Source organism: Paramormyrops kingsleyae, chromosome 17 (assembly GCF_048594095.1).
Source record: "Paramormyrops kingsleyae isolate MSU_618 chromosome 17, PKINGS_0.4, whole genome shotgun sequence".
In the NCBI taxonomy this organism is placed as follows: Eukaryota; Metazoa; Chordata; class Actinopteri; order Osteoglossiformes; family Mormyridae; genus Paramormyrops; species Paramormyrops kingsleyae.
The window spans coordinates 22,950,207-22,964,932 of NC_132813.1; the positions used below are offsets into that span (position 1 = coordinate 22,950,207).

The following is a 14,726-nucleotide window of genomic DNA, read 5'->3' on the forward strand; positions in this document are numbered from 1 at the left end:
GAGCGAGTAACTGATGTGCTCATTCCGTTGACGTCAACCCGGAGACGCTGAGAACCCTCCTTACAGCCCTTCATGGTTTTCGCTGATTACTTCTTCTACATCAGATAACGTCGCTTTTATTGAGATGAAATAGGCCCTGCCTGCTTCCACGCTGAATGCAGGAATGATTACATTATTTTGATATATGGGTGTATGTGTACCTTGACGACTTTCGAATAGGGCCCACGGAGTTCATGAACTTGTCTACCCCATCAGTGATCATTGTAGAGGGGTTTCGCTCATGAATTAATGTAGTGAAACATGTTGCATGATGGAATGGGAAAATGGCACTCAAATACCCTTCCCCCCCGCCCATCAGATATCAGCCCTCCGGCACAAGGTGTGGACCACAGGCACGTGCAGAAGGAGCTGGGCGAAGTCATCGTACGACTGCACAACCCCATGGTGCTCAGCCCCACAACCATCCAGGTCACATGGATGGTGAGTAATCAGCTGCTGCTGTGATTGGCTGCTGCCTGAGTGGGATTTCTGCTAATTCTGACACTTTTCTTAGCCTCTAACAATGTTGCAGATGGTGGGTGTTTCCATCTTCATTTAGTGGAAAAACATTCCACTAATTGATCATAGGAGCTGGGTGCTAGAATTTGGGTTTATTTCGGAACGTAGACTTACAACTATATATGATAATAATGCCCCGGATCCTGTCCTGGTTGGGTGGTGGAGCAATGAATGGTCTGTGTGAATGTGGCATAGATGCTGACAAAATTAGCAAAGACAACAGGCTAAAACATGTGTCAGCATAAGAAAGGCGCGTGTTTCCTGTGTGATTGAATCAAGGAGCTTAACTGACGAGCTGGAGCAGGAAGGGAGGGAGGTTCTGCTTTGAAGGCAGACAGCTGATCGTTAGGCTTTTTGCTTGTCCTTTTTGTGGAAGAACAAATGACAGACAGCAGAACATTAAGACTTTACTGCTTTGATAAGTATTAACCGGTGACTCAATAAAGGCACATCAAACAGCATACACACACACACACACACACACACACAAATACACTTTCTGTCTCTGCCACCAGCTGCGGCGTGCGCTGAACGGGAATGCAGAGCCATCTGGACGTCTATTAATCTTTTATTTTCGGTTGTTGTAGCCGAAATTAAGACAAATGTTTTGCACGGAGACAGATTGAAATTAATCATACATTTTCGGCCCACCGCGTACGTGCGCCTCAGTCAGCTTCCAACTTGGCCCAAGCCTGATGGGTATTTTTGGCACAGTGTTTGTGTTGCCATGCTGACCTGGCATGTGCACACACACACACACACACACACATCAAACAGACACACACAGGATTAGAATTATATCCCAACATGACGACCTTAACCCCTACCCTGCCATAACCTTAACTATAAGTAACTGAACAAAATACAAGATTTTTGGCATTTTTACTTTTTTGATCGCATTCACAGATCTTTGTGGGGACCTGAAAAATGGTTTGATAACAACATAAAAATAACAGGTCTTTATCACATTGTGGGGGACATTTGGTGCCCACAATGTAATATAAACATAATCCACACACACAGACATACACATGTCATGTGAGGACCACCCATTCCTTTCTATGGGGAAAACTCTAATCCCAACAATGACAACCTTAACCCCTACCCAGTCATAACCTTATCCATAAGTAACCAAACAAAATCTGAGACTTTTGGTATTTTTAGTTTTTTTATTGCATTCACAGATTTTTTTAAATTTAGGTTTTCCCTTGTGGGGACTGGAAAATATCTTTGGTGCCTGTCAAACACTTGGCATCCTTAAAATGCCCGATGAAGCCTGATTCGGGAAGCTGTCTAACCTCCTCTTCTCCATTTAACTGTTTTTATCTCGAGTGGCCTTTGTTACCAGAATGGTGCTGTAACAGTGTTTTAAGCAACATGCCTAAATCCAAAAGAATGCCTTTGTAATAATGGTTCTGCTGTTAACTGAGGAATGGAGGACTTCAGCTGTTTGCTGGGAAGCAGCACTGCTGTAATTCTTGGACGACTGTGCAGTGAAATACACAGTCGTCAGCCTTTTTCCTCGTTTATGATTTACCTGAGGGGGCATTTTCCATCACGGATATTTCAGTAGGCAAAATGTCCCCAAAGCATTTCTGCTCCAGAATCATTCGATAAAGGAAAATTAAACACGAACCTGAGAAACCATTCTGTTGATTTACTCTGACGCCCCCGACACAAACAGCTGTTTAATATCCTCCCTAAAAGCCCCACATCCTTTTCCCACTGTTAACAAGCCATTATTGTGAGTTATTCCCTCCCCTCCATGAATAAATTAGAGTTTTCCTCTGGAAGGCGACCCAGCCGCGTGAGTGGAAGGGGGGGGTCTCACCGGCCCACGGGCTGGGCAGCGTGTGCCAGACTGTTTTGCATTTCCGGGCCCTTCTCGCACCCGTGGGGGAGCAGGGCCGGTTGGGGGCGGCTCAGATCACTGCCGAGGGTGTCTTTAACAGTGCATGAGTTTCCATGTGCTTAATGGTCATGTTTGCCAGCTTTTATGGGATGGGGGCGCGGGATCCGGTGAGGGACAGTCTCATGGTGCCCCACCTGATAGCCAGGGCTGTTCGTGTGCTGGGGGGGGGGGGGGGTTTGGGGGAATGGCTGCTGCTTATGTTGAGGCAGAGGAAACAAAAATGAAATATTTTCTTTGCAAGCCAATTGCCCTCTTCCTGGGGACGCTGCTTCCTGGGAATCTCGCATTCTTCGCCTTTCGATGATGTCATACTTGTTTGCTTCTTAGCTTCATTCGCTCCCTTTAATAGTCTTATTCTATCTTATTGCTCAGCCTTTTCTCCTGATGCTCTGCTTTGGCTCAGTCTGTAGGTCTCTCTCCTGGTGATCTTCCCAGAAGAGCTTTTTCTCCTTGCTTTTCCTGATCTGCTTTAACCATCTCCCACCAGCCATCCCATCGAGCCTGAGCTAATCTCATATTTGCCCCCCCCCCCCCCGGCAGGTGGACCGCCAGTCCCAGTTTATCCAGGGCTACAGGGTGCTCTACCGGCAGATGTCTGGTGTATCTGTGCCTGGCATCTGGCAGAGTCAGGACGTGAAGGTGCCATCGGAGCGCGGTGTGCTGCTCTCATCCCTCAAGAAGGGCATCATGTACGAGATCAAGGTGCGGCCCTTTTTCAACGAGTTCCAGGGCACGGACAGCGAGTCTAGGAGCGCCCGCACCTCCGAGGAAGGTAAGGGTATACCCGGGACCCACACATCTCAGAGGGGACAGGCATTGCATCTTACAGACCCTGACACACAGGTGATCTGTCCTCTGCTGCTGTTGTCTTGCTGTTTTCCATCTTAAGCACGACTCATCATTCTAAGGATCGTCACCTGAGCAGCAGCAAACAGTGTTTCTGTGAAAACTCTAACTACCCACTTCTTATGTCAGTTCATGAAATGTTACTTTGTTTCGAGTTCAGCCTGGCTTGACGTAATGCAATGCAATCGTTGAATAAAGTTTATAAGGAATGTGATCTATTACATTGCTGTCTAAATAGTCTAGATATTCCCATCTTTGCTCTATTTGAGTCCTCTAACTTAGAGGTTGTGCTAATTCATTCATGCCCGCCTCGTTAGTCCCCTGCAAAATTCTGATTGGCTGTGGGACCAGTCAATAAATGCTACCAGTTTGTCCAAAGACAGTGATGGTTAATAACAGCCATTGCACACAGACTAGGAATGAGGGCAGGAAGGTGGATGGATGGATGGACATAATCTCTCACATGTGAGGAGACGCACCTGGACACACACTCGCTTTTTCAGGCGTCCTCATTCTGGCTGTAGAGCAGGGTGACAGACGCCCTTTTTCAGCTGCATCTTCTGCGAGTGTCCCCGCCTCAGCATGCGCCTCTGGCAGACCCCCCCACTCTTTGTCAGCCCGGGTGACCTGCAGGCTGCTCGTATCTGGATGCTGTCCCTGTTCGCGCTGTGCCAAAACCAGGGACCCCCTCCCCCCCAGAGTCAGACAAACCTCGAAACACAGAAGAAAGCTCCTTTCTTAAAAGATAAAGGAAACGAACAAATGAGCTGCCGCCGCTTTGCCTGCCGGCCGCTATCCCGCTAGCTGCCTCCTCCAGCGGAAATCGCGCTCCGGCGCGCAGGACAATGCAAATGCAAAAGCGCGCCTGAGATACACAGCCAATGAATGCGTGCAAATCACCGTATTTTTATGCGGCGAAGGAGATAAGGTGGCAGAAACAAAACCAATTACAGCATGAACATCGTGTCAGGATTTTAATAATGCCGCTTTGCTGTGTGCTGCCACAAAGACGCATTTAGCCCCGACCTCATAGAGCAGCCAGTGTTGTGTGTGTGTGTGTGGGGGGGGTGGGGGGTACACAGCTCAGTCCGGCAGTTTTGGGATGAGCCCCTCCCTGCAGACGGATCAGAAGATTCTATGGGAGGGGGTGTTTTGGCACCTGCTGACTAAGAGGGAGAGCGATTGAAATCAAAGTGATTAAGATTCCTGTGTGCCCCCCTGGGAGGGTAATGGCAGTACTTGTATATCTGAGCACGAATGTTAAGGCATCTCTGTCACCTCGCAGTGCTCTTACTGGCCAGCAGGGGGAAAGAGCTCACTGTCACTGCACCATAACTCCTGATGATTCTAGCTTGCTCACGTGAAGGTTGCCATTGTCCATGGCTAGAAAGTGCAGGTCGCTTTAAATGAACAGTGTCAGCCATGCAAATAATGGGCATATGGGCACCGTGTGGAGCAACAGCAACGCCCTTTCTGTAGTGCATTTCTTTTATTGTATAAACCTGATTTTCTGGAGACTTCATACAGGGACGTCAGATGTGCTTAACCTGTGATGAATCGGCAGTTGTGCACGTCCCTCCCGTCTCACTGTCTTTTATCATATGTACAGTTGCAGTAAAAATCCATAACGGCCCCCAGCCATACATCGCAAGGCTAGCGGGTCTGCTGGTCGCCCCCCTCCTGATATTTGTGTGTGTTTGCGGTGGCTGGGTCGCTCCCCCTCTAGGAAGGGGAGGCCCACCTGCTGTACCCATGTCTATTCTCTGCCAGTGAGCACAGCCAGGAGCGAAGCCCCCTGCCGCTTTTTTTTAAAGAATGCAAACATTTATTACAGCATGGAGGTCATTCATCTTCTGCTGGCAAGGCCTTTCTCGGGGTGGGGTGGGGGGGGGGGCTGCATGAGGTGAGAGATGAGGAGATTCCGAGCTGTGCTCACATCTTCTTTTTTTTGGAGAGGTTGGGGGGGCAGATTGGGACGGGGGCTTGGAGTAATTGACCTGTCAGCACTCTGCCGTAGCATGGCTCCCTGGCTCAGGGCTGTGGAAATGAGAAAATGTTTTTAAACATTTCATTTCTGAGGCGGCCCCGTGCCCGCAAGTTCATGGTCCAGTGGGCGAGTGTTTCTGCCCGCCTGCCCACCTACCTGTGGGCATCCTGTCAGGAGGCTCGCCACGGCGATGTGACTATCGTTCATCATTCCTGACTCTGTAACCTGGCCTAAAGTGACCCAGAGACGCTGGATCATCGTCGCGTCAAAGTCTGTGCCCAGCTCTCAGCACCCAGCCCCTCCTTATCGCACCGTCTAACTGAGCGATCTAGATTATGTAGGAACAAGCGCCTTTACGTCCATGTCGGCCTGCCCTTTTCCCTCTCTCTGTGCCTGCTTTTAAGGATGAACAGCCCTGCCTGCAGTGTCTGTGTCTGTGCTTCTCCCAAGCAGAGCCCATCCCTCATCGAGTAAAAATAGTGCTTTATTTTGCATGCGAGAGTTTTTTAATGAGGCCGACAGCACACTCGGGAAGCACGTTTGGCCAATTTCACCGGGTGATATGTCAGCTGCTGTTCCCCGGCCCAGCTCCCAGCGCCCCTCCCCAGCAGGTGACCGTCCTGACCGTGGGGAACCAGAACAGCACTTCTATTAGCATCTCCTGGGATCCCCCGCCCGTAGACCACCAGAACGGCATCATCCAAGAGTACAAGGTAGGCAGCATGCGCCGTCATCCCTGACGTCTGCATTCCCCAGCGATTTGGGAACAGAAGGCCACTAATTAGTCGGAAAGCAGTATATATCAGAGCAAGTGCACAGGCGTGGCTCTCCATCATCTGCAGTCCTTCTAAAAAGCACAAATTCTGCCAACATGTATATTCTGATGAATGGTCTCCTCCTGTTTACAATATTTCTTATGTTTTCAAGATATAAGCAGCCTTCATGGGGCGGATCTATAAAACCTTATGGATCATCTCTCTCTCTCTCTGTGTCTCTTCCACCCTCCACGCTCTTAGATTTGGTGCCTGGGTAATGAGACCCGTTTCCACGTGAACAAGACCGTGGACGCCGCCATCCGCTCTGTGGTGGTGGCGGGGCTGCAGGCTGGGGTGTTGTACCGGGTGGAGGTGGCAGCCAGCACCAGTGCTGGGGTTGGGGTCAAGAGCGAGCCCCAGCCAATCATCATAGGTGAGAATATGAGTGGGGGGGTCTGGCCAGCAGGGCGGCGCTAACCTTAATTGTTTATTGTTATTATTGAAATACTTCATTAGTAATTTGGCAGAGTGGCAACTCTAAAATTGGAAAATAACAATAAAAATGGATTGGTAGTGCATTTAAATGTAGATTTAATTTGATTCTCACGATAAGGATAATAACATTTCCAGCCAAACTGTCAAAAAGATAAGAATCAGTGTAGTCGAATTAACAGAAAACTTATCATACTAGCTGCAAAGAATTAATTACAATACTAGGATATTTGATAGGAAGGAAGCAAAAGAGAGAAAGTGCCAGTGTTTGGGCATTATAGCTTCGCCTTCAGGCCTTACATTTAAAGCAGCGATTAGGCGTTACATTTAAAGCAGCGATTAGGCGTTACATTTAAAGCAGCGATTAGGCGTTACATTTAAAGCAGCGATTAGGCGTTACATTCAAAGCAGCGATTAGGCGTTACATTCAAAGCAGCGATTAGGCGTTACATTTAAAGCAGCGATTAGGCGTTACATTTAAAGCAGCGATTAGGCGTTACATTTAAAGCAGCGATTAGGCGTTACATTCAAAGCAGCGATTAGGCGTTACATTCAAAGCAGCGATTAGGCGTTACATTTAAAGCAGCGATTAGGCGTTACATTTAAAGCAGCGATTAGGCGTTACATTTAAAGCAGCGAGCGCGAGGAGCCCACTGGCTCTGCAGCTATTCAGCTCGTCCCCGTCAGCACGTACACTAGCCTGCGTGAAGATGAATGAACTTTTACAGATAAGTGCCACTTATTACGCTTGTATGTATAGACATGTAATTAACCAGCTGTTACACTGTGCTGGGCAGAAATAAACTGTGTATTTAATGTGTTGTTGGTCATTTTGCTTATTAGTATAGCATACTATTGGGCTGTAGGATACTGCAGACATTATAGCAGTATTTTTAAAATGAGCTTTTAAACCCTCAGGGGCAAAAATATTATGATTGTCTGTGTTGCGTTGCCCTCTGGACACAGACGGATATTCAGCAAACGTGAAAATGGTGCATCACCACTGTTCGGTGACAGCAATACGCACGATTAAACGTGTCAGGGTTTACTTTAGCTGCTGTGAATTTGGGAGAAATTACATATTATTTTTGCTGCATTATGAAATTTGTTAAAATCTTCTTCTGTGTGGGCCTGTTTCCAGGATAATATAAAAAGGATTACATACAGACTTGCATATGGGATTATATGTAGGCTCCCCTTACGTCCGAGTGAATGTGGCCCGTGTGCATCTCTGCGTTCGCTTGCCCTAATGCTTTTTGGTTCTGTGGCTAACAGCTGATCCCGCCAGGTTTGACCTCCATCCGGTAGCCTGGCCCAAACATTCCTTTATTTCCCCAATGACATGTCTATAATCCACTTCAATATCCTTCCCGCACACGCTAACAAATCACACTGTGTTATTGTGCGTGTGACCCGGACAACCAAGTCTTATTACATTTCATGAAACAGTACAAGCTAGTTCTACGCCGCAGATCAATAACAGAGTCTCTAGATATAGTTTTTTTTTTTCTTTCTTTTTTCTCCCTGGGCCAGAAATAAATCGGTACACAGAAGAAAAAACAGCCCAGCTCACTTGAGGCTTAATTACAAAATTTAGCCTTCACTCATAGACGGTAGGCTATAAATCTAATTTCACAGCACGATAGGTAAATCACAAAGTCAAACCGCGTCTCGATCTCTCTGTCAGCCTTGTCTATATATGCTGAGATTGACAAACAGAATATATATTGGATTGATTAATTCTCCTCATGTCAAGATTTCCGTTTTTCTCGCAAGCTGGAAAAGTCAAGGAGGTTTTCTTGCCAGGAAATGTGTTTATTGGCTAAGAATTTGTCTTTGTTGCTGCCAAGTTAATGCAAAAGCCACAAATAAACAGATATATAAATCCCTCTTATTTACTTCAGAGCAGAAGGATCTGGGGTCATGCGATGTCGTGATGCTGGCTCTGATCCCGCATGCATCCATGGGCTCTTTGTCACCCCCCAGGCAAGGATTTCAGGGACGTGGTCATGAGCGGGAACCGGAACAACAGCATCACCGAGCAGATCACGGACGTGGTGAAGCAGCCGGCCTTCATCGCCGGCATCGGCGGGGCCTGCTGGGTCATCCTCATGGGATTCAGCATCTGGCTTTACTGGAGGAGGAAGAAGAGGAAAGGTCTGAGCAATTATGCAGGTGAGAGCACAGCTCCACCGACTAGCCGGAACACTCAGCCGGACTTACAGTATCCTGCCTACAGAAACACACGCGTGTAGATCCAGCTGATAATCAGGATGTTCCAAAATGTTTCCTAATTTAGGCAAGTGCAGTTTTATTATTATTTAATACCCTCTGAAAAAGTCTGAATAGAAAGCTACTTACACAATTCTGCACTGAGTATTGCCCTAGGCTTACATATAGAGCCAGCTCACACCTGGAGCACACAGCTGAAAGGCCATCGCTGCTCACACACACCCGACACTGATCGAGGTAAACAGATCCCAGCAGAAGGAGATCCACTCTCTGGTCTGCCTGAATGAACGCATGAAATGAGTGACGCAAGCTGCTGATTCATCCACAGCAAATATACTGTATGCTCATCCTCTATCATTTTCTGTTGATCTTAAGAATGACAACTCCGTGTACGAAGGATTCATTTTGGTGTTTCTTCATTACCCCATGATACATTATCAGGCTTGTCAAATACATCCCGTTATTCGCTAGCATGGCAGCCCATCATCTGGAGAAGGACCAGGTGTATGGTTAGTGCATGCTGTAAGGAGGAGTCAGACGGCATCCCTGCTGGACAGTGAACATGGCGGAGTGGCAGCCGCCTTCTTCGCTGGTGTATAGCCCTCCCAGATCCCCCCCCCCCCCCCCGCCACTCAATGGAGCAAACCCTGACATTTAGAGTGGGGGCTGGCTGGCGTGTGGGGGGGTGCAGCAGAGGCTAATGGGCGAATGTTAATGTCTTAGCAGCTCTGCACTGAGGAGATGTAGCTGAACCAGAGCCCATAATAATGTTGTAATTTCGTTTGATCTTAATTTCTGATCTATCACTACTGTGGTTTTTGTCGATATCTGCTACTGATTTAAAAATATCCAATATATCTCTCCAGGCTTTATCTTCTCCCAAATCTTTCTGTTTTTCCTCTCTTTTTGAGCCCCTCGTCTCTCCCGCTGTGCCAGGCTTTATACCAGGAATCCCTCCCTAAATGCTCTCAGTGTTCCTCCTCCAGCTTTCCTGCTTTGTGCTTAATGTTCTCCATTTTCCATCCACTCCTGGGATTTGCAATTGGAGGGTGCACCTTTTGGATTCTGCAGTGAAGCAGACCTGCCTCTCTCTCTCTCTCTCTCTCTCTCTGCCCCCGCCCCTCCATCTGCCCTCACTAAAAGCTCGCCCTTCCCGCTCACTGGCTGTGCCCCTGCATGCTCCTGCTTTACGTCTCCTCGCTCCCCTTCGAGCCGCGGCCACTGCCTGTGCACATGCTCAGATCCAGCCCCGATCAAACCTTCTCTCAAGCTTTTAATACTCAACTCTTTCTGTCTTCTTGTTTTGCAGTTCAGTCCTTCACCTTCACCCCTGCAGGTACTGTCCATTTGTCCTGTCTCCTCACTCAGTGACACACCCTGTTCACAGATGTCATTACCCACAGTAATGTCGTTTTTTTCATATCTGATAATGTTTTAATTGATGCCATTGGGGACAGAGAGAAGAGACTGCTGTAGATGCTGTAAATTCCTGTAAATCCCATTCATTTAATTTAAAACCGAACCCTTCCATAGTATTATTTAAAAATATACACCCTTGAAGAAAGTCAGTACACTGTTTTCTTTAATTCACATCCAGTAATCATGACCCAAAGATCAAAGGACTGCAAGGAGCATGGCTCCCTTAGTTGTCCTGTTCTGTGCCTGTATGTCTCTGTTCCCCTGTACCGTGCACATGCACTGTCTCTGTCCCCTCTGCCACTGAGACCTTCTGTAGTCTGCTAGTGTGCTTCACTTCTGTCCTTCTTCGGTGGTCTCTCAGTCCTCGTCCCAGGCACCTTGTCAATGGCGCCAGTCTTATTGTTGTCCTTGTGAAAAATGGCTTTCCTTCCTGTTACTCTCTTTGTCAGTACCCACCAAGCCCGCTTTAATTCTCCAGGTCTTGTGATCCAGTTGCTTTTTCATGATCCAGGGGTCATTGGTGCTGTTTTTTCGTCTGGGGTTATAATTTTTATGGCTACTCTTTTATATCTGTTCTCTTTGTGGCTTTATTGGGTGATTTTTTTTCTCTGGGTGACCTTTGGTGCTTTTTCTAGTGACATTGATGCTTAGAGGTTTCATAAGGATCCTTTGACTGCTTCTATCGTCAGTCTGCATGAGGCAAACAGAAAGGAAGCTGGCGGGCCCTGTTCCCTGACCCTGCGCTTTGCGGCCTCTTCGCTTGCCGAAGGCTTTTATTTCTCATCTGCTCTGTTGTTTAAAGGAGATGTTTTCAGATCTGTGATTATAAACAAAGTTTTTTAGATCAGCCAGTCCAAACACACCGTCCCCTCCCGTGATCTCTCGCTTGTGGTATTAGATGCTGGCTGTGAAATTGCGTTTAATCACATGGCAAACACATTTCACCAGATTGTTTCAATTCTCTTCCATATTGGCCGCTTCACTCAGTGCGTAACCTCTCCCACACACTTCATCTTGGTGCCTGTGCCAGTTTATTTACATGTATGGGCAGAGTGGGAGCCCAGGGGGGCTGTTGAGTCTGCGTGTTCGCTCCGTGTTTCTGGGGATTCGTTTAGGAGCCCTTTAGTCCTCCCACGCACCAAACATAGACTCGTCATACAAATTACAGACTGAATGTTCCTTGTGTTTCATGTCTCTGAGGGTGCATGTGTGCCTATGAGTCTATGGCAATGGATGGCTGTCCTCTATGGAGTTCCTAGGCTTACCCTCCCTATGTTAGACTCTGGATCACTATGACCTGATTGAAGAAGTGATCACTTAATTAAATACACCTACGTAATACTGGCTAGGATCCCTTTTTCTCTAAAGATTAGTCTGAATGGTTCTGGAAGTTTTCGTACTTGTCAGCTTCCTGTACAATCACTCTCATTAGCAAGGTTTTCACATTCAGGACTGACACTGACTAAATATTTTTTATCACATCATTCTCTGTGAACTCTTGACACTCTACTATGTGAAAAACCCTGGATTGTGAGATGCTGGAACCACAAACATTCATACCATCTTCAAAATCATATCGCTGATCTTCACTCCTATAGGCGACCCTCTGGATGCACTCTACATGCTTAATGCCTTGAACTGTAGCCTGGTGTTTGCTTATGGGAGACAGCATTGGCATTAACCAACAGGTGTGCCTGAAAAAGTGGGCGCTTTTTGCACATGGGTGCCTCTGGTGGCTTATGGGTGTAACCTTCCTGTCACACTCATCTAGGACTGTGTTGGTGTTTTTACGGTCGAAATGAGGTGCTACCCTGGGCATGAAGATGAGGTTGTGGGTGAGAATTTCATATAGCTGTCCTCTGGCCTAGTGGCATATGTCTTGTTTGGGATTTAATCTGGGCTGTAGGGCTTTGGGGGGGGGGGGGGTGTGGTGGATTGGAGGGCAGAGAGACGGATGAGGTGTGCAGGAAATGCCGTGCAGTTGGCTCTTAAAGCTTTCGTTGCACGGGTTTGGGCATTCTGGGAGGTGGGGGTGCGTAAATCACAGGCAGCACTGGCATTCAGGCAGCTGGGAAGATTTGATGGAATTTTTATACCATGATTACAGCCCCCACCCCCCTGTTAATGCTTATTAAGGGGGATTAATCCGTGCTCATATTGGAGAAAGTGTTTATCGGAAAGGAGAGCGGAGCCGCTGGGTGCCCGCCTGCCTGCCGACATTAAAGCGGGAAATGTGTCGGCCTGCAGATACGAACATCAGAGGGTGATGTCACACAGGAGCAGCAGCACGGCCTCGCCACGGCTGTGTGTGTGTGTGTGTGTGTGTGGGGGGGGGTGCTGAAGAATAAAGGGAGAGGCCCGTGTTTGGGGAAAATGTCACCTGTGTCCTGTGGAGGGCTTCTGCCTCGCTGGGGTGTATATAAGCCCCTAAGCACGTCAGGCTGCCAGAGACGGGCTTGCTGGGGTGTGCTCCCCCTTCCTCACTGGTATACTGGGGGGCAATCTTCCAGCCATTTCCTAAAATGCTAGTTTGACGTATCTCTTGGGGTTTGGCTGATAGAAAACAAAAAAAACCAAGATAGAGCTTTGATGCTACTGCACCCCCCCCCCGACACACCTGTGCCAAACTGGGGCTGCCACCCTCCCCCCGACCCCCAAAGCTCCATCCTGTGACACTGCCACTGAGATCTCTTTCCTCTCTCTGCACTCAGCCTCTCTCTGTTGCCACACCATTGTTCTCTCTTCTCTGTAACAGCCGCAGTCTGTATCCTGAGAAATTAACAGTGTGATTAAACAGAAGGAGGAATGGAAATGTGTGGAATCCTTCCTTTAATCTCCATCTGTGACCCAAACGGGAATGTTGCTCTGGCATTTTCTCATGGGAGGGGCACATTTCCCGGGGTGTGGGTTTGCTTACTACTTCAGGACCCTGCCAAGGACTTCCCCCGATTTGGCTCTGATTTCTGTTTCGGGTGGAGATGCAGCAGGGAGCTGAAGAGAAGCTAAACCCATCAGAGACCAGGGGGCAGCTGTCTGTTCATATCCATATATCTCCATAGTGCTGGCCATACGCTTGGGGACAGCTGTGTGAGAGCCCATAAGAGTGACATAGCTGCTTCCATTAGCACAAAGCCTTTAACGTCCTCATGACGCCATGTTTGCAGTGGCCCCTGCAGTAATCGGTCGTATGAATGGGGGCAGTCAGAGGTGACTCTGTCCTTACCTGCCATCTCCCCTCTCTCTCCCCGCTCTCTGGGTCCTGCTGCCCACCCCTCCCTGCCCCCAGTGACGTTCCAGCGTGTGGACGGCGGCTTGATGAGCAATGGAAGGTGAGAGCACAGGGTCCGCCATGGGGGGGGATGTCTACCACAGGTGAATTGGGAGTGTCCCAGCAGCCCCCTCATTCCGTACCTGCAGCATATAACGTAAATACGCTATAGATACATGGCATGGCCTCTCAGTGGACAGCACTGCTGTTCCCCCCCTCAGGGTTGTGGGTTTGAATCCCACCTCCTCCCTGTGTGTGTGTGTGTGTACCCTGTAATGGATTGGCATCCCATCAAGGGTGTACAGTACACACACGCTGTATTTAGATAAAGAGGAATTCCTTATTATTAACCCATAATTTGTTACATAAAAATTGCATGTTAGGTGAAAGAGAGAGAAAATTTATCTCTCTGCTTTCCATGCTATAATTTAAAAGCTGGTTCCAGAGGTGGAAGATGTCTTCACCTTTACGCAGCACTGAATGGTAGTGCAACACAACTGCACTCGACTGGGTGAGGATCGTCACCGAGATGGACGAGGTTCATGGTGTTGCTCGGTGAACAATGAGAGTCACAGGTGTACGTTCAGGCATACCGCGGCATTTTGGAAGTCATGTGTGACGACTCACATACCTGAATGAATCACTACAGATTTTAACATCCGAAAAGATCTTATTAGAGGAAAAATTGGCTTCTACTGACAAAAGCTATTGTGATTTGCTTATTTCAAGGAAGCTTCCAGTGTCTGCCTCCATCTGTGCAGTATGTATCTTGTTGCTTATTTATACGTATACTGTACCGTGCACATAAACATGCCGACAAGCATATACCCAAAACATGCACACATTCATGCATTAATAGATGAAGTCATAAATCTCCCTGAAAGAATTAGCAGAAACAATTTAAGCCAAGAGGGGTTTTATTTTATCATTTATCTTCTGCCGCTGCTGCAAAGAATTCTGGGGCCCCCAGAGTGATGAATTTCCCTGTCACCTCACTCGGGCGGCTGGAATCAGAGCATGTGTAATGATGTAAAAATAATTACCCAGGGGAACTGTGCGCAGGAAACCCCTCCCCGCCCCAGCAAGCCCCCTTCCTCTCCTCCCCGTCTGGGGTGCCAGCTGATTTGAATGACACCAGTTACAGACTCGATAAGGGTATTCAGCAGAGACCCTTGGGACCCCGGCTCCTCTGTCTCTTCTCCTCTTTCCCTTATCACACCTGAATAGGCAGGTCCAGCACCGGTCTCACACACTTGC

The 14,726-nt window shown here is 48.0% G+C and overlaps 1 protein-coding gene across 1 annotated transcript in view; it reads left to right on the forward strand.

The window, feature by feature from the left end:
* robo2 (roundabout, axon guidance receptor, homolog 2 (Drosophila)) overlaps nt 1-14,726 on the forward strand; it is a 343,506-nt gene that overhangs the window by 295,386 nt on the left and 33,394 nt on the right. Inside the window, exons 16-21 of the mRNA XM_023838865.2 lie at nt 359-480; nt 3,011-3,242; nt 5,892-6,016; nt 6,320-6,491; nt 8,537-8,725; nt 13,488-13,530. Coding sequence (XP_023694633.1) covers nt 359-480; nt 3,011-3,242; nt 5,892-6,016; nt 6,320-6,491; nt 8,537-8,725; nt 13,488-13,530 — 883 coding nt within the window. The remainder of the gene's footprint in view (nt 1-358; nt 481-3,010; nt 3,243-5,891; nt 6,017-6,319; nt 6,492-8,536; nt 8,726-13,487; nt 13,531-14,726) is intronic.